Below are 20,749 nucleotides of genomic sequence, written 5' to 3'. Positions count from 1 at the left end.
AAATAACAGCAAGTTTTAGAGTAACATTTGTTACATCAGGTGACTCCATTTTGTTTTGAAAGGTTGAACCACACGGCATGGATGTGGGGAATTGGGGAACGGGGAACTGTTGATTGGGCTAGTTATGCTTTCACTATTCTGTTCTAGAAAATAACATCAAGTTTTAGAGTAACATTTGTTACATCAGGTGACTCCATTTTGTTTTGAAAGGTTGAACCACACGGCATGGAATGTGGGGAATTGGGGAACTGTGGACTGGGGACTGGGCTAGTTATGCTTTCACTATTCTGTTCTAGAAAATAACATCAAGTTTTAGAGTAACATTCGCTACATCAGGTGATTCCATTTTGTTCTGAAAGGTTGAACCACACGGCATGGAACGTGGACACGCTCACGACGGATCATCTTAGGCATACAGTCCTCTCCCAATTGCTGTATGCTGTTCGACGCATCACAAAAGTCATGATCATCAGTGACGTCTTAACTCGGAGACTTCCATGGAAATTAAGGGACGCTAACAAAACTGGTGAGTATATTTCTTGAACGTATATTAAATAAAACGTAGTGTGTTCATTAAGGTATGCTATGAAGATCATCTCGCCTACAATAATGAGGACGTACATGATGAGCCTGCATTCGATGTGATGCCTGCGTGCTAATAAAAGTACACAGAAAACATTAATAATAATAACGGCACTGGAGGAAAAACGCCAAATCTACTGATCATGAGGTTGCACCTCTGGTATCTGTTACACTTAATAGTCAGGATGAATGTTGAAAACGAACTTCATTGCATGTCAGATAAGCTCATTTCACCAAGAGTTGGTCCACCTCCGCGAGGTTTATTCTGACACCGCAGTACATCACACCGCCTCCGGCCTTGATAACGACTCGAGTCTGGCGCGGTGCAGAGTCCACAGCTGTCTTGAGGTGCGCCACATGAAAAGGAGGTCACTCACTGGACCCCACAGAGCCGACGGACTGCGGGGATGTTGACTACTACGTTCCTCGCGCTGGTACCAGACATTTTCTGTGAGGCTCTTCTAATGGTTCAAACGGCTCTAAGCACTATGGGACTTACCATCTGAAGTCATCAGTCCCCGAAACTTAGAACTACTCAAACCTAACTAACCTAAGGACACCACACACATCCATGCCCGAGGCAGGATTCGAACCTGCGACCATAGCAGCAGCGCGGTTCTGGACTGAAGCGCCTAGAACCGTTCGGCCACAGCGGCCCGCTGTGATGCTCTCATGGCCAGCTACTGCAGTATTTCAGACACTCGAACCAACAGAACACCAGTTTAACATCAGCCAAATCCAATTCATATATTATCATAAACAGGTCTTTTACATGCTCACTTGTTTATTTCTGCTTATTTATTCCTCCTGCTACTACACTTTCACTAACTGTTTTTGCTAGACAACTTGCGGAACTTTACCAGCAGTTTTTGCCTTACAGCCTATTGAGCACAGTTTGAATCATAACTCGACGTCCTGTGGCTGCACGAAAAGCATTATTCAACATGGTGGCGTTGCTGTCGGGGTTCCTTCGAACCATAATCCGTAGGTAGCGGTCATCCACTGCAGTAGTAGCCCTCAGGCGGCCTGACTGAGGCATGTCATCGACAGTTCCTGTCTCTCTGTATCTCCTCCACATCCGAACAACATCGCTTTGGTTCACTCTGAGACACCTGGGCAATTCCCTTGTTGAGAGCATCTCCTGGCACAAAGTAACAATGCGGAAGCGATCGAACCGCGGTATTGACCGTCTAGGCACGGATAAACTACAGACAACATGAGCCGTGTACCTCCTTCCTGGTGGAATGACTGGAACTGATCGGCTGTCGGACCCCCTCCGTCTAATAGGCGCTGCTCATGCATGGTTGTTCACATCTTTGGGCAGATTTAGTGATATCTCTGATCAGTCAGAGGAACTGTGTCTGTGATACAATATCCACAGGCAATGTCTATCTTGAGCAGTTCTGGGAACAGGGGTGATCCAAAACTTTTTTTGATGTGTGGACATACAGAAGAGAACAGATAGCTGGAAAGAGTACATTCACAGCCTCTGCAAGAGGGAAGACTTGTTTGATGACTTGATTGAACAAGAAATGGGAATCGCAAAGGAAGACATGCGGGTTCCAGCATAAGAGTAAGAGTTGAACAGGGCTCTGGAAGGCATTCGATGAAGGACAGATAGGATGCCTTCTGTATTTTGGATATCATTGGAGAAAGTGATAATGAACGAAAACTTAAGTTGGTGTATAGAATTTTTGAGACTATAGATATACTGTCAAACTTCCGTTAAAACAGTATGCGCACTATCGTGAAGGCAGAAAGTTCAAGTAAGTGCTCGAATTATCGCACAGTCACCTTAACATCTCACGCATGCACGCTGCTGATAAGAATAATGAAAAAGAGAACGGAAAATAAAATTGACAATGTGCTATATGACAAGCCGTTTGGCTTTTGGAAAGATGGAAGCACCAGAGAGGCAGTTCTGACGTTTGAGTTGATAATGCGGGCAAGAATTAAGAGAAGCAAAATCTATTTATAGGATTTGTTGACGGAGAAAACCGGGTCGACAATGTAAAATGGTGCTAGTTGTCCTAAATTCTGAGAAAAATTGGAGTAAGCTATAAGTAAATACGAGTAATGTACAATATGCACAAGAACAAAGGGGGGACAGTAAGAATACAAGACCAAGAACAAATTATTGTCTCTTCTGATTGTCGGTGTTGTCCATATGCTCCTTTGTTTCCCTAATCCTGTGCAGATCGTTTCCATTTTTTGTCTTATCTGTCTTCCAAATTTTCAACATTCTTCTGTAACACCATTTTTTAAACGCTTAGATTCTCATATTTTCTGGATATCCCGCATTCTATGATTCACCTTCATAAAATCCTGTGCTCCAAATGTATTTGTACATTCTCAGAGACATCTTACCCAAATAAGGCCAATGTTTGTTACTAGTAGACATCTTTTGTCCGGAAATGCCCTCTTTACCTTTTCTAGGTTGCTTTTTATGTCTTCCTTAATTCGTCCATCATGTGCTATTTTGCTTACAAGGTTGCACAATTCGTTTACTTCATCTCTTTTGTGCTCCCCAGTTTAGATGTTAAGTTTATCGCTAATTTCATGTCTGCAGCTTTCGCCTGTCTTTGGTTTCCTTCAGATTTATAATGTATTCTCCTTAGACCATTCAATTCAACAGACCCTGCGTTTCATTGTTTATGGTAATGTCATCAGCCAATCTTATCCACGTCATCCTTTCAGTATTATATTATTCGTAAAACAAAACTGATCGTCATCTAGCATTTTCTTCGTTTTCTTCTCCTTCTTCTGTGTATGTTATTCTTGTTAACAACTTAGATGCATGAGTTGCTGTCTTCAGAATTATATGACTGGTTTCTGCGAAAGTCTGATGGTATACCTCTAGATCCACGGATTCTGCAAACCAGGTTTAATAGTATTTTGGTTTTCACTTCCTCCAATGATTTTCAAAATTTCGAAGGAATGTCCCCAATGCCTTTTTCCGAATTTGGTTGCAAGTCGTCCAAAGCTCTGTGTTGACTTTCATACTGGGTCCCTTATGGTTCCCTTTCTCATAGAGCTTTTCACTGTACTCTACACCTATCCGCTCTCTTTCTTCGTTTCAATGGTGGAACTCCTCTAGCACTCTTAATATCGCAAATTTGCTTTGAATTTCGTCGTAGTTGTTTTGGCTTTTCTATACATGCTTTCCATCCTTCCGATGACCATTTCTGTTTCAATTTTTCACATTTTTCGAGGTCGCTTTTCACTTTGAAATCCCTGCACTTCGCATTTATTTCGTAATCCTTTCCTGAGCATTTGTATACTTCTATATTTTATCGACGAATTTAAGTGTATCTTCTGTTACTCAAGCTTTATTCAGAGCTACCTTCCTTGTACCTACATTTTTCTGTTCCATTTCTATGATTTCCCTTTTTAGAGATTCTATTCCTCTTCGAATGAACTGCCTATTGTGGAATTCATTATGACAGTATCTGCAACATTAGAGAACTCCAAACGCAGCTCATAATTCCTCAATATCTTGGTATCGCGTTTTGTCTACAAAGATTCAACCTGATGATGTTTTAAAATGAAAGTATATGGGAGCGGGGGGGGGGGGGGGGGGGGGGACTTGGACCACACATAGCCAAATGCCTGTTGCCATGGGTAGGAAAAGTAAGTCTTTTATAGGACAAATCCATACAACAGGTTCCCCTGCCTAAAGAATATCTCTAGCACTTTAAAAAATACTGAAAAAGTCTCTCACAAGACAGATTTTAACACTCCAAATATCACACATACCAGATGTCACAAAGAAAAACAAGCAATTGGAAAGAGTAACATGGGGCATTTCACAGACTTAACAATCCTCCATCAAAACATGCAATCGATAAAAAATAAAATACTACTATTAGAAGTTGAGCTCCAATCTTTGAACTGCACAGTAATTTGTGTTTCTGGGCAATGGTGAGACAGAAATCCAACATGTAGTCTTATCATCATATGAAAGAGCAATCTCTCATTGCAGAGCTACTTCAAGGGGTGGAGGATCATGCATTTATATCAGAAAAGGAACACAGTTCAAATCATGACATGACCTCAGTACAGCAAATGAAGACAAACACTTTCAAATACCAGCTATTGAATTAACAGGGCTTGACATCACCAAGAAATTAATCAATTTAGGTATGCATAGATCTATCAGTGGTAGTGTGAACACTTTTTTCAATAAATTAACAGAAGTTCTAGATAAAGTCTGAAGTACAAAGGTCAACATAGTTCTGTGCAGGGACATTAACATTAACACTAATATCATAAATGAATCCAGTAGCACCCTCATAAATATCCTTCAAAGTTTTGCCATGTCCCTATTGGTAAATAGTGTAACAAGAGTTACTACAATTACTGCATCAGTAATTGACCCTGAGGCCACAAATTAGGACAGGGAAAAATGTGATGAAGCTTTAAAAGATCTCAGACTATCAGACCATCTCTGTCAAATAACAACAATAAAATCAGGCATCGAATCATTCCCTAAACTTAAAGCCTACAAACGACATCTATCAGAAATGAAAATAAACTTTGAAAAGGCATATCCAAAAGTATGCATGTCTGTATCAACACCTCGCAACAACAGATGGATAACAACAGGTATTAAGAACTCCTACCAAACACTTAAATACCTCAGTTCAATGAAACAGAGTCGCAATGATTCAGAATGCTTAAATTTCTATCATAGATACAAAAAGATCTATAGGAAGGTGCTGACTGCTGCAAAAAATCATTTAATGACAAAATACTATATAATGCAGAGAATAAAAGCAAAGCAGTCTGGGATGTTATAGAAAAGGAAATGGGGAGAGGCAAATAAATGCATAATAACTTACTGCTAAGGGATGGGGATAAGGTAATAAATGATCCACAGCACTTAGCAAACTATGTACATGAGCATTTTCCAAGTATTGCAGAGAAGTTACAGCAAAAAATTCCCCAAAACAAATATAACACCTGTAAATAATGTTGCACTAAATACAATGATGTTACTTCCAACCACAGAGAATGAAGTCAATAAAAATGTTCAAAAATTAAGAAATAAAAGTCAGTAGGCTTAGGTGAAGTACCAATGTGTGTACTGAAACAATGCATAGAGATTATACAAAGGCCCCTTAACAAATATAATAAATGACTCCTTCACATCAGGGACATTTCCAGAGCAGTTAATTCGGGCAAGAGTTGTACCTTTGCTTACGAAAGGTAACAGAGAAGACAAAGAAAATTACTGGCCCATTTCCCTGCTGTCACCATTCTCAAAAATAATAGAAGCAATTATGAAAGACAGATTAATGAATTACTTGAACAGATACAATCTTTTAAGTGAATCACAGTTTGGTTCCCAAAGTGGCAAACTTACAGAGTCAGCCAGAGCAGAATTCACAAAAGTTGTACTTGATGTTCTTGACAAAGATGAGTATGTCACAGGCATATGATTGGATCTTTCTAAGGCCTTTGCTACAGTTGACCACAAGATTCTATTAAATAAATTAGAAACATTAGGAATAAGAGGGTATCTAATGACTGGTTTCGATCATACCAAGCAGGTAGGGTACAAAGAGTAGAGATAATACATACTTCAAATAGATCTAAACATTTAGTAAAACACTTATCAAAACCAAAATACATTAATATAGGGGTTCCGCAAGGTAGCATATTAGGAGCAATACTATTCCTGATATACATCAATGACTTTCTCAGTAGCGTTACTCATGGTGAAAAAATTATCGTTGCTGATGACAGCAAAATTACAGTCACTGAGAAAACAAGGGAACTTGCAGAGAAATCAAATGAAGCTCACGAGGAAGTTTATGATTGGTCAATAAGCAATTAAGTGACATTGAACATAAAGAAAACTAATACCATGAATTTTGAAGAGGGAGAATGACAATGTTAAATTAAATGTAGATGGCACCTCTATAGACTGCATAACAAATGCAAAATTTCTAGGAATGAATATTGATTCTCAGTTGAAGTGGTGTGAACACACAAAGGTACTTGCAAACAAAATGTCATCAGTGTGTTATGCCCTTAGAATCCCATCATCAGTATGTAACATGCAGTGTCTTTTCGTTACATGCTATTCATATGTACACTCAGTTCTTAGCTATGGTATTCTTCTTTGAGGAACAAATGCGCAAAACATAAACACAATTTTCATACTCCAGAAAAGAGCCATAAGAATCATAACAAAAATGGTAGTCGAGCTCATTGCAAAGATCTGTTCAAAACACTGGGGATTTTAACTGCTCCATGTGAATACATTTACCATTCAGTTGTACACATCAAAGATAACATTGGTAATAACTGCACAAACTGTTCTGTATATGACCGTAGAACAAGAGCTGGAGTCATATTACATTTGCCAAGAAAAATAAACATAAAACTCAAAACAGCATTTTCTACCAGGAATAAAACTGTACAATAAATTACCAAAACAGATAAAAGAAATTGCAAAAATACACTTTTTAAAAAGGTAACTAAAAAGTACCTGTTATGCAATACATTTTATACATTGAAAGATTACTTAGATGGAACAGAGAAGGGATCTGGTAAAAAAAACTCTTATGCAGATAAATAATAATAGTGTTTATAAAACATCCAACATTCCACATAACACCTTCACATTATGTTTTTTCCTTCTTTTTTCTTTTTCTAGAAAACTTACCCCCAAGCTATGCATTGCACAATGCTAGCACCTCTTCCTCTTTCCGAGATCAACATCTCACTTATTACAAAGGGGTGCTGACTCAGTTTGTCAGGATAGCAAATGGGAAGTTGTGATACAGAAAATGCTTGTACTTGAGCTCTTCTGGTAGAACAACTAAACAAAAAATTGAGATAAAAGTTTGTCGTATGATACTTCACATTAATTACAGATCATTATGTGTAGCTTCATGTAATATGTATAAGGTACTGTAAATATGTAAGGCATATGTATAAATGCAGTAATACAATTCCACGGTCTGTACAATGTTTATTGAGGAAGGCATATTTGATTTGCACTTGTAACATTAGTTGTATAACACCTATAATGAATTAGTGAAATATGTTACTGATGTTACAATACAATCATTCTAAATATAGTAAATATAAAAATGTGTGTGTGTGTGTGTGTGTGTGTGTGTGTGTGTGTGTGTGAGCGTGTGTATACATGATTCTCTCTCGTTTTCATATTTAACAGTACAACACATTGAAACTGTTATAAGACCCACTCACATAAAAAACTGAGCTACTCATTATTCTGTACAAATTGCTGTATCTCATGCATGTCAGTAACTCTACGTCAAATAGACAAATTATACATCCTCATGGCTGTTACTGTTATTGGCGAAAAACAAACTAAATATATGACATTTTATTACAGCTGACAAATTCGTCACCAAGATGACACCATCGGCATTAATATTTAAAACAGTTCTGATGTATAGTTTGTTTCTGGTCCCAGTTGAATACATACAGTCTATTATTCTTCAGAAAAACAAAGTATTGTCCATAAATGTAGAATTTACTTATGTAGCTTAGTTACCAACTGCTATCAGAACCACACATCAAAATATTGTGATATGCAACTCTGGTCCATGTTTTCGAACTGGTATTTCATGGAGGGAGGGAAGCTCAGGGAAAGAGGGCAAAGTGGTTGAGAAGAGAGGGGGACTTGATGAGTTGGAAGAAGGCAGAGAGAGATGTTGTGAACATAACAGATTTACCTTTGCTGAAGGATTCGGGTAACTTGCATAAAAAGAGAGAGTTTTATGCTGAAGTTACAAAAATTGAGGTTATGTAAAACATTACTGTGAAAAGAGTTTCGAAGAATAAGCAACTGACGCCATGACCTTATGTTATGTATTAAATCTGTCTGATTGTCGATAAGGTTGTGACAGTGATGTTTGAGGTATCTGTGTATTTCAATTTCTTCAACTTACCTCTACATCTAGGCAATGTATGAAGAACTTTTAGGGCTGGAACGATACTATTAAAATCATGTTCGTTGTCGGGATGACTCAATACGGGTTCGCTGTGGAAGAATTAACACCTAGGTAGACTGTGAGTAAAAGAATTATTGATGAAAACACAAAAGCCTCTCTTCTCCTTGTTTGGAGCCTAGTTACAAAAACACAAAAATAGCTGTCAATCAAACCACTGTATGTAATTCCCGAGGCCCGGTAAGTCCAGTGTACTGTAAGCCACGTAGGGCTGAATCACAACCACTGGGTACTGTCTCACGAGGAGCACTAACTGTATCTGGTTACTAGAACACTACGACACAATAGAATACCAAATTCCTGCTGGTCTGCTGTGATAGGTGCCAGGCCTCGGTGTGGAATGGTGAAGGCTACTGCCGGGTCAACGTAGCATCGTAGACGAAGATCCGAGGTCGGCAGACAGGGTGACGTCTGAGATCAGGCCGCTAGAGGTCCCAGGATAGTCTCTGACTAATGAGCCGCAGTAGTGGTCAGCGTAAAGCCCAGACGACTTGTCAGCGATCCGTAGACAGGTCGGTGTGGACTGCCAATCCGAGGCTGTGCAGCGCCATAAATAAGGTCGCAGCGCACGACCTACATGCAGGCACGTGACACGTGGAGGTGAAATAGTGGGCACAGTAAAAGAGCTGTGGTCGTAGATGTGCACACCTGACACCTGTCGTGGCGGCTGCCGAATATTCTGCCGACAACAATTCAGGCCGTTTGGTTACTGTCTGGGATATTCAGTAACATGTGAGCCACACGTCACTTGGTTGATGGGCTTGCTGCCATCTAAGCTGGCTGCAGTGGGTGATGCTGGTGCTGGGCCACGACTGTTTGCTTGCTGTCTGGTAGGCATGTAACTGCAGACACGTCGGTCCTCACTTAAATGTTCACCAACATGACCTCTTCATGCCTTATCTGCTCTATCCCAGCTGTACGAGTCTGGTAACTTTGGGTCAAGTTATCCCTGCTGCAACTCTTACTATTTCAGAAGTTGAGTGCTGATCTAGTTTCAAAACGTGAATATCATTTCCATACAAATTTTAAGCTGGTGTAGTCACAAAGTGAAAGCTGTGCTTCTACAGAAACCTGATGCATGTGACTGTTCTCTACTATTTCGTCTCTCTCCTTGCCCAGAGTTGCTGACCGAGATGAAGGTTTACCAAGAACACGCCTCCAACTACTGGCGAGAGAAGGCGCAGCTGTTCTCACTTGGTGTGAAGCACATCTCTCGACTCTTCGTTCCCCTCGCATTCGAACACCTGGTAAGTGATATTTTTTTATGTCCTTTTTTAGCTGTGTCTTATGTACGAGCTGCAAGAGAATGGCACACACAGCCTCGCATAAGTGGTCAGTTCTTGGAGTCCACTTTCTGATTTATATGCCTTACACTGTCCTGGTCATTGTCTGTCCGACTGTAATGTTACCTCTCTGCAAGAGCTCTGAGCCACCCTTACGCTTGTGATCCACATGGGCTTATTACACAAAGAGGGCAACCTCTGAACTGATCAGGATAGGTCGTCAGCATAGTTTTCTCGTATTTCCCCAAAACTGTCCCTACAGAGCTTGGAAATTCCTATTAGGTACTACTTTGCAATCCCAAGTCTCTTGGTTACATATCGAGTGGAAATGGGTCTAGATTCTCCAGTCACGTATTTTATCTCGCCAACTGCGAATCTGCTTAATTGGAATGTGTTACTTCTAACGAGTAGGTGGCAGTCAGGGATTAAGCAACCAGCCTAGCTACAGTACTCAAATAATGAACCGCAAGAATATCTCCCTGTGCACTGATACTGATGCTGCCATATAAGACACAGTAAGGAAATTCGCCAAGGGTCGACGGTAGATAATATGAAAACTATAGCATATGCAGTCGATGGGATCATATGGGAGGATAGTGAGCAAATATTGCAAAATAAATAAATACTTGCCAGGTGACGACTGGAGAAGCAGGCGTGGAAATAAGACTAGCAAAAAGTCAGGTGACGAAAATCTAACGCGCGGCACCACATGGCTGCCGGATTGATAAAGTAGCTAGACCTGAATCTTATAGGATACCTGCATCGACACCTCACCTCAGTGCAGCACTCTGTGAAGAATGGGCTGCCATTCCCAAGAAACCTTCCAGCACCTGAGTGAACGTATACCTGCGAGAGTGGAAGCTGTCATCAAGGCTAAGCGTGGGCCAACATCATTTTGAATTCCAGCATTACCGATGGAAGGCTCCACGAACTTGTAAGTCATTTTCAGCCAACATCCGAACTGGCTGCTCTTTATGAAGTGATGAAAGCTGTTTTAACTGTTTTCTTCGTGTCTCAGGATACACACCCGAATGATCAGCGACTCCACAGATGGATTGAGAACATGGGACGGCTGGCAGACATGCTGCACACGCGGCTGAGGGGTTGGGCACAGGACGTGCAGTCCATCAGCGAACAGATAGCGAACTACAAGGTGGAAGAAGACCAGAAGAGCCCTGGGAGTTACATAGTCAGGTATGAGCCAGTGTACGTGCAAACATTTCTTGGACTGATACTCGTTGGTGAAAGTTTATTTCGTTTTAGCCATTGGGACGTACATTGACGGAAAAAAATCGCAACACCAAGAAGGAGTTGCGCGGCATAAACGAAAGTTGGTAGACCTGTTTCTACGTCTGAAAGCTGATCTCTATTCACATTTCGCGTCAGGCGCTATCAGCGCGGGGCTGAAGATCCAAATCAGGTTTGCTTTGAATACACACTATAACGGCTGTGACCGTTAGTTACCTTTGAGATTCGACTGGGTGAACTGACGTTAGTCAGGAATGCCTTTAAGGCGACAAAGATGCCAGTGTCAACACCTGAGTGAGTTTGAACTTAAAATCGTTCTCCTTAAAATTTTCTGGTTTACTTACTGAAGTAAAATTCTTCAGTATTGCAGTTGTTCTTCAACTGTTGACACTACTTCATTTGCAATGTGCCTGGCATACAGAGAATTTACACCATCTAAATATTTAAAATACATCCTTCATTATTGTACAACACAGTCGATGTTTTGCTGCTGTCTGGTTGAGCAGTGGCTAAGCGCTTGGCAAAAGAATGCGCTGGAGTGAGTTCCCTTATTTTATTTCGAAGTCAGCAGCCTCTTTCAGAGAGACGTATTCCATGTCGGACGTTGTACGAACCTTCCTTGGGTCCATACAGTAGTGTAACGTGCCGCCCGTTCAGCTTTTCCGACTGTTCCTTGTGTGCGATTGGCTACATTCGGGAAACGGGAAGATCTCCCACCATACAGGAACACCACTGGACGCTCCAGTGAACCACCGCTGTCCGGCAGTACCAACACTCTTGCTGCTGTCACTCGCATGTAAGTACCACTGTTTCTTGGAACGTGGGCTAAGATAATCTCGTACGCTTTTTGTGAAGCTTAAATGCTACATTTATTTCCGGAATAACTTTGTTTGTTTCAGTTACATGTTAGGAAGTATTTTGGCTTAAATTTCGTAAGATCGAGGCGTGAATTGTGAATTTGTAATTGCACTTTGTTTCTGGTCTTGGGGTGATTATGTCTTCAACACGACCGTTATATAGCTAGATACCTAATGCATTTTATTCTGCAAAGTGTTAAACCAGCGGAGTAATTGATCTTTTGATCTCAGTGTGATTTACCCTGATCCATGAGTGATTTACATCTATGCTTTTGTTCAGAACAGGTAAAGTCATTAAAGATCTTGGGTACTCAGTAAATTAGTCAACTTCAGCGACTTTCTTGCAACATTTGCACATGTTTTATGTTGAATTTACTGCAGTTTTACACTTATTTCTTTTGTGTCCTGTACTTGCCCTTTATTTTACTAATTGTAACTGCTTATTTAATACGATGAATAACTTCGAGTAAAACAAACCACTGCATGCATGAAGAAATTTTCGTGAGTCAGGATTTGTCGAATTTAAGGTAACTTTTTGGTGGCGGTTTGAATTCAACTTTCATTCTCTGAAGCCCCCCCCCCTCCCCCTCCCTTCCACTGGCATAATACTGTAGTTCTGTGCTGAAACTCCTGTAGCTTCCCTTGTGTGAATGATTGAACGAAACATGATGCACAACCATTCACTACTTGGAGTCTCCTTAAGTCTGCTCCCCAGCCTTCTAGTGAAGTGATGATAGACTAAAGAACTTTTTTTACAACAGACATGTATGTCATGGAACTGATTTCCATTCATGATTCACTTTGTGCACTGTTTGGACGGTTTTGTGGAGTGTTCAACGTATGATTGTAATAAGTGGCCACTTTTTTCTGCAGTAATCTTCTGTTTGATCTCTGTGTATGCACTTGCCACCTTTCCTTATTCTCGCCATCAGATCATCTCTGAGACAATAAAAAGTGCTCAGAACTGATTCTCAGGAAGAAATATAAGACTGCATAAGTTAAATTATAATTTCTTGTATTGTGAATCATCACTAGATGATCGCAGCAAAGCCTTAGCATTATCAGTTGCATGATTCAAAAGAATGTATCAATTTTGTTGCTCTTAACAGAAGAATTTAATTAAGGTTTCGTCCAACATTGCGCACGTAGTACATCAGCATAGAAAAATAGAGATCTGAACAATCCTTTCTCTTGAAATATTAACATGGCCAAAGTAAGTCTCCATCATATAACAAACATCTCTTAATAAAATATCACGTAGCGCTTTACCTGACAGTGTTATAACACTGTCATGAGAAGAGCAAAGTACGACACTACTGGTTCTTACCAAATTAACAAGACTACAAGAATATTACTCCTCTGAATGGATTGGGAAATCATAGTGACTGTGCTTAGTGGATAAGGTATAAGACTGAGTTTCGTTGCTTGAGAAGTTTACTATTGAAAAAAGGCAATAACAGAACAAACGGAATTCGAACCAAGGTTCTGTTAATTGTAAGTAAATTGCAGTTATGTAAAGAGAACAGTCGCCAGATATTTCGCTACAACTGGCTCTCATTAATACATACTGCCTTAATGTTAAAGCAGAAAGCTAATGATGAGTACAAGTAAAAGTTTATTAATAGTGGAGCACTACTAACTTTGAAATGAGGATCCCATGTCCGTTTCATTATTGGAAAATACTGTCAATGGAATTGTATTCAGATAATTGGATTCTCTATTCTAATAGCTGTTTGTATCATCAAGGAGCATTCAATTCGTTGTACTATACAGCTCCAATGAAACATGTGATGCATAGATCTGTCACAGCTTGTACCATAGTACTGAGTCAGTTATTATAGAACACACAAGTTATAAGGATGACAGCTGCACTTCTTTAGTACTTTTATTGCAATGTATACAACAAAACTTCCACAAAAACTGGCGTGGGGACCCAGAAACTATTCTATAAACTGACTCAGACAAAAGCTAAACGTTTCAGTTAATCCACAATATGAGAAACACTTTTAACTGTATGGATGAAAAGGTAAACACTCTTATATACAAACCTGTACAGTAATTAAACCTGGTGCTGGCGTTTTGATTTAATTAGCTAGTAAACTATTGTTTTATTCATGTAACTTTAATACGGTACTGGGATTTCTATAAGAACATCATTTAAGAAAAACACTTTACATCATCACTTTGCAATTTAACTATCCTTACATGAAAAATATCTGGCGTACTTCAAACATAAGGCCCACAGAATAGTTATGAAATTTACTACTCCACAAAGTATATTAATTGTAAGGAATGAAAACAACTACTTTTCAGTTCATTAAAATCGGAATTCGGAAATGTCATAGCACTTGGGGTAGAAACCTGTCTAGGTAAACGATTAAGGAAAACGTATGGTTGCTCAAAACAAATTCTGCACAACCCCAACTTATCATTGAATAATAAAACACATAACTGGTTCATGTGGTTATATAGCAGTCAACTTATAATTTGAGATGAAGGCAGTGGCAGTGTCGGTTTCCTGTGACAAATTAACAAAGTGGTGGCATACACATCCATGGCTCTTGTTGTACAACAGGCTCTGAAAATTTTTCTGTTAGTGTTGCATTTTCGTATTTCAGAGTCCACCAATAAACAGTGAATATCGATTTTGGTCTTACAACCTCCCCCCCCCCCCCACTTTTATCTAGCCAGGATTCTTGGTATAACGCGTCCCATTAACTTTTACATACCAGCCATAATTCAAAATAAAACAGCACCCATTTATTTAACGACACTTGCCCCAATTCATAATAACGTGCCACACTTTTAAGGGCAGTACGTACGTTCTGTACCTACAGTGTTAAATTTGATTTGCAATACTGATGACCCATTATCTAAGAACCTTTGACAGATAGAGATCTGAAATATTTGGGAAGTATAGTTTCACTCCTTTGCTGATTACAGGGCCAGAATCATACTATACAGACAAATAATTGGTTACTTATGACTTGTGTTCATTTCTTGAAGTCCACGTTTGCTTCTGTGAGTAAAAATCCATCAGAGGTAGAAATGTTTTGGTGGTTCAGCAGCAGCAGTATACTAAGAGGTAACATAGTTTACAATTAGACGTACTTATCTGTAACAGTTCCTGAGATAATGAGTTAAATATTTAGAAAAAAAAATCATTTTCAGGAAATCAGGTTGTAACGTTTCCTTTGATGTTAAGTCACACTTGGGGGCCTGCTAGCTCCTAGAAACGCCAGGCCCATAAGCGTTATTTGGATCCTGTTCTTCATCATGCTGCAGATCTAAAAGCTTCTTTCCTTTCGTGCCTCTTGCTTCTTTAGTCATTTCCTCTGCTCCACACTGGGCTTTCATAATCTGAAGTTGATCCATTAGCTGGAACGCTTACTTTATGTGTGCTCCTGGAGTGATACCATGTTGCTCTAGTCTCTGTCCCAGTCAAGTATACTATTTCCACATGGTAGGAAGTTTCATTTATGCACACAATAACAGACCCATTCGCTTTCCATGTTAATGTCTAAGTCACATTCTGGATAATTTTACGTCAATGCATATACATTTCATGATTTGGTATGCTGATTTTATTAGCTTTCTTTATTTGCTTTTAAGCTTTGAGCTTGTTTGTTACAGGAAACCACTGCTAAATCATGGGCTGCTGTTCCACCATGAAGTTTTCCTCTCATTTCTCGACGACTTTAGTGCACAGTGTGCGGAGCAACAGCCAAAAGCATCACAGATGTTTGGTCTAGCTGACGCAGTTTACTCCTTCTATTATGAGCATTGGTTCAAGCAAGGAGTGTACTACAGCCGGCGTATTCCAGCTCATATCAGCATTGTAGGTAGGTTCAGCACTGGGACGCACCCACTCCATGTTTGTACACTCATGGCTGTTGAGACCTTACTAATTTGAGAAGTGATCTTCAAAATGCTATCGACATGTTCAGCTTTAGATCTTTCGTGAGATCCTTCGTCACACAACATATTTTTACCAAATCCATGCCTAGAATATGCAATCCTAACATTAACCAAGTGTTGATAATCTGTCATTGCCATTGTGTAGAACCATCTAAATCCTAGCTACAAGAATATAGATGTAAAAATTCATCCAGTGTAATGACTGTCAGACCCGAAATTATAGAAACCGTCCAACCTATCTCCATTACAAACAAATCCACCCCCATAAATTGTGTGGAAATGTACAATGATTATTCACTTGCATCATCTACAGTCATCCATGATCCCATATAACACCATACATGCAAAGTGAGGATATCATCCACTAAATCCATCTTACCTTCTTCTCATCTCAACAACTCCTTGTGTCCCATCCCCACTATCAACGACACATGTTTTAAAAACACTGTTTTCTGCAACATCCAGTCACTTAAACCTACATATAGTGTCCACCAGCTAACGATAACAGACCTATTCCTTTCCCATGTTAATGTGTAAGTCACTTACTTCCAAAACCACTCCTCCTTTGTTTCTCCCTACTCCAAGACACACTCCTGTACCTAAACGTGCATCGTCAGCTAACCCATCATGGTATGCCACCAGCATAACATCCTGTCCATAATGTCTGTTCTCTTAGCTCCAACAAAATACTCTTCAGCCACATCTTCTTTCAACATGACATCCATGCATTAATAAAACATTCTTACAATCATAGTGCACAATCCAACTGTCATCCATCACTCTACAAATGACACATAATCCCCACCACAATCCCTGAGGAGGGGTTGCCATTGGATGCATGTCATGTATCCCCATTGTAGCACCTCATCCTTAACATTAATCTGAAGAATCTAACATTAATCTGCATCTGACCCTATGACTTCTTCATTCACATTAATCACATAATTTTCATGTATATTACTACCATAGACCTGAAAATCAATAGATGCTCTCCTGCCAAAGTCGTGTGATGGAGTCAGTTCAATGGCAGCCTGCAAGATTAGCAGATTACCTTTTGTCAGCACACACAGTCTAGAAGTAACACAATCGTGCATATCATACTTGCCTAACCCAACCTCTTTGGGTGCATCGCTGCACCTATCCTCAATCCAACTGAAAGTGATGACCAAACATTTCCACAATACTCCTCCCACAACAGTTGGATGACCAACTACGTCTCCATCCATAACCACTTTGAAATGCATCCAATCACCACACCTTTAGCCAAGCTTACTCACACTCCTCTTACTGAAATGCCCTCAGCTCTACCAATCCTTCCTCCACAGCAGAGTCAGAGACATTCTCACATGGCACTATAGCGATACGTCTGTAACCTTGTAGAGGCCAAGAAACTCTGGGATTGGTGTACTTGTATGAAACTAACACCACATTTCCTATAAACTAAACACAGTATTGGAAAGTATTCCTACTCCACACTATTCTCTCCTCCATAGCAATTAACTATTACCAAACAACCTCAGCAAAGCTAAAATTAACACCTATTACATGAGTTTTTAATACTGCTGGTTATTCATGGTTTACTTGGTTTTTAATGGATCTTCTCGATACGTTTTTAGGAGAGTAACTTTAATATATTGACTCAAATTTCCTATGGAATAGACTGAATCTCACATTAGCATTTTTTTTCTACATATATGTCATACCATACCCCCTTTTAACTTCCTCTTAAAGAACTGCCTCAAAGCTTAATATGAATCTGCCTCAATGTTGTAAGGCGCCATATTATTTCCATTAACTATTTTGCATCATGATCAGGCAGTACATTAGCAAGTGGTTACATATTAATTGTTCCTGCCTGAAAACTGTCTATAAAAATAATGTGAATCAGTGTCCCATTATATTGGTGCACATCAGTTTAAAAATTGATACTGGATTAAATCATCTAAATAATAACTCTAGCTCCTTCTTATGTGCAAATCTTTTAAGAAATCTATATTTAAATCTCCACAAACCACTGTTTCTTCTTGTCTGATGGGTAGCTCAATAATGCTTCTAGATATCTCATAAGTAGCATAAAGTTTCCTAGATGAGATCTGCAGAGAAGTATTCTGCACTAATAACTTAAAAGCACATGCTTCTAGGTTCTGATCAATGCAAATACTATTTGTTTCAATATTTTTTACTTTTGTGTTCAACTTTTACACGTGTAGTATTTGCTTCCTCGTACTAAGTTAGTGTGGGTCCTCTGAGACCGATCTCTGAACTTTTATACTGTGCCATATTTCAGGGGTGATTGTGTCAGTGCAGTCTAGGTGGCGTGTAGCTGGTCTTAATACTTCTACTTCTTCAAAAATTTGTCGCGTATGCTTTTTTTTATTAAGTCCTGGAATGTATCCATTTCAAGTTCTTGATGGAAATCTGTTATTGGCACCGACCTGAGAGGTTTTAAAATTAATCTGAAACATCTTCTTTGATGAATCTGAAGGGCTCTGGTGTTGGTCTTAGCTGTGGAACCCCACATCGTGCACCCGTATAGTATAACTAGGACAGTCCTAACTCTGTAGGACATTCACTTAAGTACTTGTTATTTGTGAAATATCTTATATATCAGTCTCATAAGTTTTGCGCTTTTTCTCTGACTGTGTGATTTCAGTAATAGTTTTTTGTCTAATATTGTTTAGAGGTATCTTACTTGGTTTGTCAAATTAACGTGTGTGTTACTGACGATCGTTAGGTTTCTTAGGTCTTGTCTGTGCCTGGTAATCAAAATTGCTTTTGTTTTGCCTTGTATTCACAGCTCAAAGAATGAACACTGAATCGAAACAATACAGTACTGACAGCAATCATTGTTTCAGCTTCAAAGCAGGGATATCAACAAAACTTGATAATTTCCGCTACTTTGCAAGGTCAGGAGGGACAGGGAGACTTCCTGTATACCCTATGGATGAAGTTAATTTGCGTGCTAGTCATTCAATGAATATCTGATGTCTGTCATCCTGAATTCCCAAATTTATGTTGACATTAGACCTTAAATCATCTAAGGTAAATATCCTGCATATTTGTTGGTTGTGACGTATTTTAACTACAGCCCATCGATTGTTTAGTTAAACAAGGACACAATATTATCGCGCGAAGGAGAGTCTGAGTTGAGCTACGGTAAGTCCATGAGCACCACCTGCTTGCTGCAATTGTTTTGCAGATGAGGAGTGGCGGCTGGAGGACAAAAGCAGCGCCACGCTCTCAGTGGACACTGGCTGCATGCAGCTGTTGGCGGACGCCCTGGACCACCCCAGGTGTCCACTGGAAGACCTGCCACCGGAAACCATCCAGCAGCGCCAGCAGTGCCGCGAGCAGCTGTGGGACGATATGGTGCAGAGGTCGCCCCACATACCCGTCACCAGCTACCTGGCCTACACGCAGAGGGCGAACGTCAACCTCTGCCTCTTAGCCTGGATGGCTGTCAACTCACTGGGCATTTGCCAGGACGTCCCATTCAGTGTGGTACAGTCCGTCCATGATGCTCGCTGCTATTTCGACAGCCCTGACGATCAGTCCTGCCTGCAGTCGAACGCCACAGACGCCATCTGCTCTGTCTCCAGAGCTATTCTGCTGCTGAAGTGTCGCGATTTTTCTTCCTCTACGCCGCCAGAGTTGTGTGTCGTCAAATTTTACACAAATGGATCGTACACGACGACGGCCAATGCAACGTGGGGTGACACGAACTACAAATGGTACGGAAAGCCAACGGAGAGAACGCTGCGGTACAAAGACACTTTAAACAGTGCCACTTTGAAATACAAAGATTTTAAAATCGACGGCTTAAAACCTCTAGAAATGTCATTTATAGGACTGAACATCATTTTCCGCATTTTGACTGCTGGAGTGTATGTGTACCTTCCCCAGTTACGTAATTTGCCCGGTATGATATTCTTGTCCTTTCAGATCACGGGTATAGTCCAGATCCTGTGTTCTGAGATCGTGTATCGTGTGGCAGGTGTCCCCGACTTATCTACGATGGTACTAATCGATAGCGCCCTCACACTTCTCAGCTGTATCTGGCTAAACTCGTTCTGCTACCAAATGTACGCATGCATTCGCCATCTCAGGTTACCTAACGACCTGCTACCTGCTGAAGCGAGAAAGATATTCTGTCGTCAGGTGCTGTGTGTGCTAATAACCTGGACTATAGTGTGCACAACAAGTATAGTTATGGAAAGTATCAGCAAATATTTTCTTTTACACAGCCGGATAGTATGCCTCACGGGGATTTCACTGTCGATCATTTTCAATTTGGTTTGTCTCGGACTGATTGGATACATGCACCTGCGTACCAACAAATCCATGCGTAAACTCAGTATTTCCAGTAACACGAAACTCGGCTCGAAGAAACAACTCATTTACCTGTCAGTTAAGACCGTTTTCTTAAGTGGGATTGGTATAATCATTAGAATTGCTTTCCACCAGGTACAAGACATAGCACAGATTGTGTACTATGTACATATTGCCACAATGATGCAAGGACCACTGCTGTTTGTGCTTTTCATTTGTAACGAAACAACGCTCCCTGTTCTCAAGTACAGAGTACTAATATGTTGGCATCCAGAAATCGTCAGTTTAGGGCAGGAGTTGTGTTCTTCAGCTGAGAGAAATCTGGCAAAAAGGAGGAATGAAGAGCCCCTGGCTGCAGAATCGTCGTTGTAATCGCCGTGAGAGCTCTCCTCAAAGGACTGTCTTTATTGTAGAGTGTATAAAGGTAGAATCTAGCCGATACCGCAACATTAACTGTGACCAATATGTACAACCAGTGCCTCAGATTACTAATTTGTTCTTTAAGTAATTAATTTAATCTTTATTTGTACATGCCAGAGCT

The 20,749-nt window shown here is 40.1% G+C and overlaps 1 protein-coding gene across 1 annotated transcript; it reads left to right on the top strand.

Moving 5' to 3' along the window:
* Positions 1-453: 453 nt before the first annotated feature.
* Positions 454-19,910, top strand: LOC124719692. Its single transcript, XM_047244900.1, has 6 exons — positions 454-526; positions 9,693-9,820; positions 10,875-11,050; positions 15,595-15,803; positions 19,079-19,763; positions 19,874-19,910. The coding sequence occupies exons 1-6, from the start codon at positions 463-465 to the stop codon at positions 19,908-19,910; spliced, it is 1,299 nt and encodes a 432-aa protein (XP_047100856.1). The 5' UTR covers positions 454-462.
* Positions 19,911-20,749: the final 839 nt, after the last annotated feature.

This window comes from Schistocerca piceifrons, chromosome 11, assembly GCF_021461385.2.
Source record: "Schistocerca piceifrons isolate TAMUIC-IGC-003096 chromosome 11, iqSchPice1.1, whole genome shotgun sequence".
Classification (NCBI taxonomy): domain Eukaryota; kingdom Metazoa; phylum Arthropoda; class Insecta; order Orthoptera; family Acrididae; genus Schistocerca; species Schistocerca piceifrons.
Note: the sequence above shows the minus strand (reverse complement) of the source record. Positions and strands in the feature narration are given on the sequence as shown.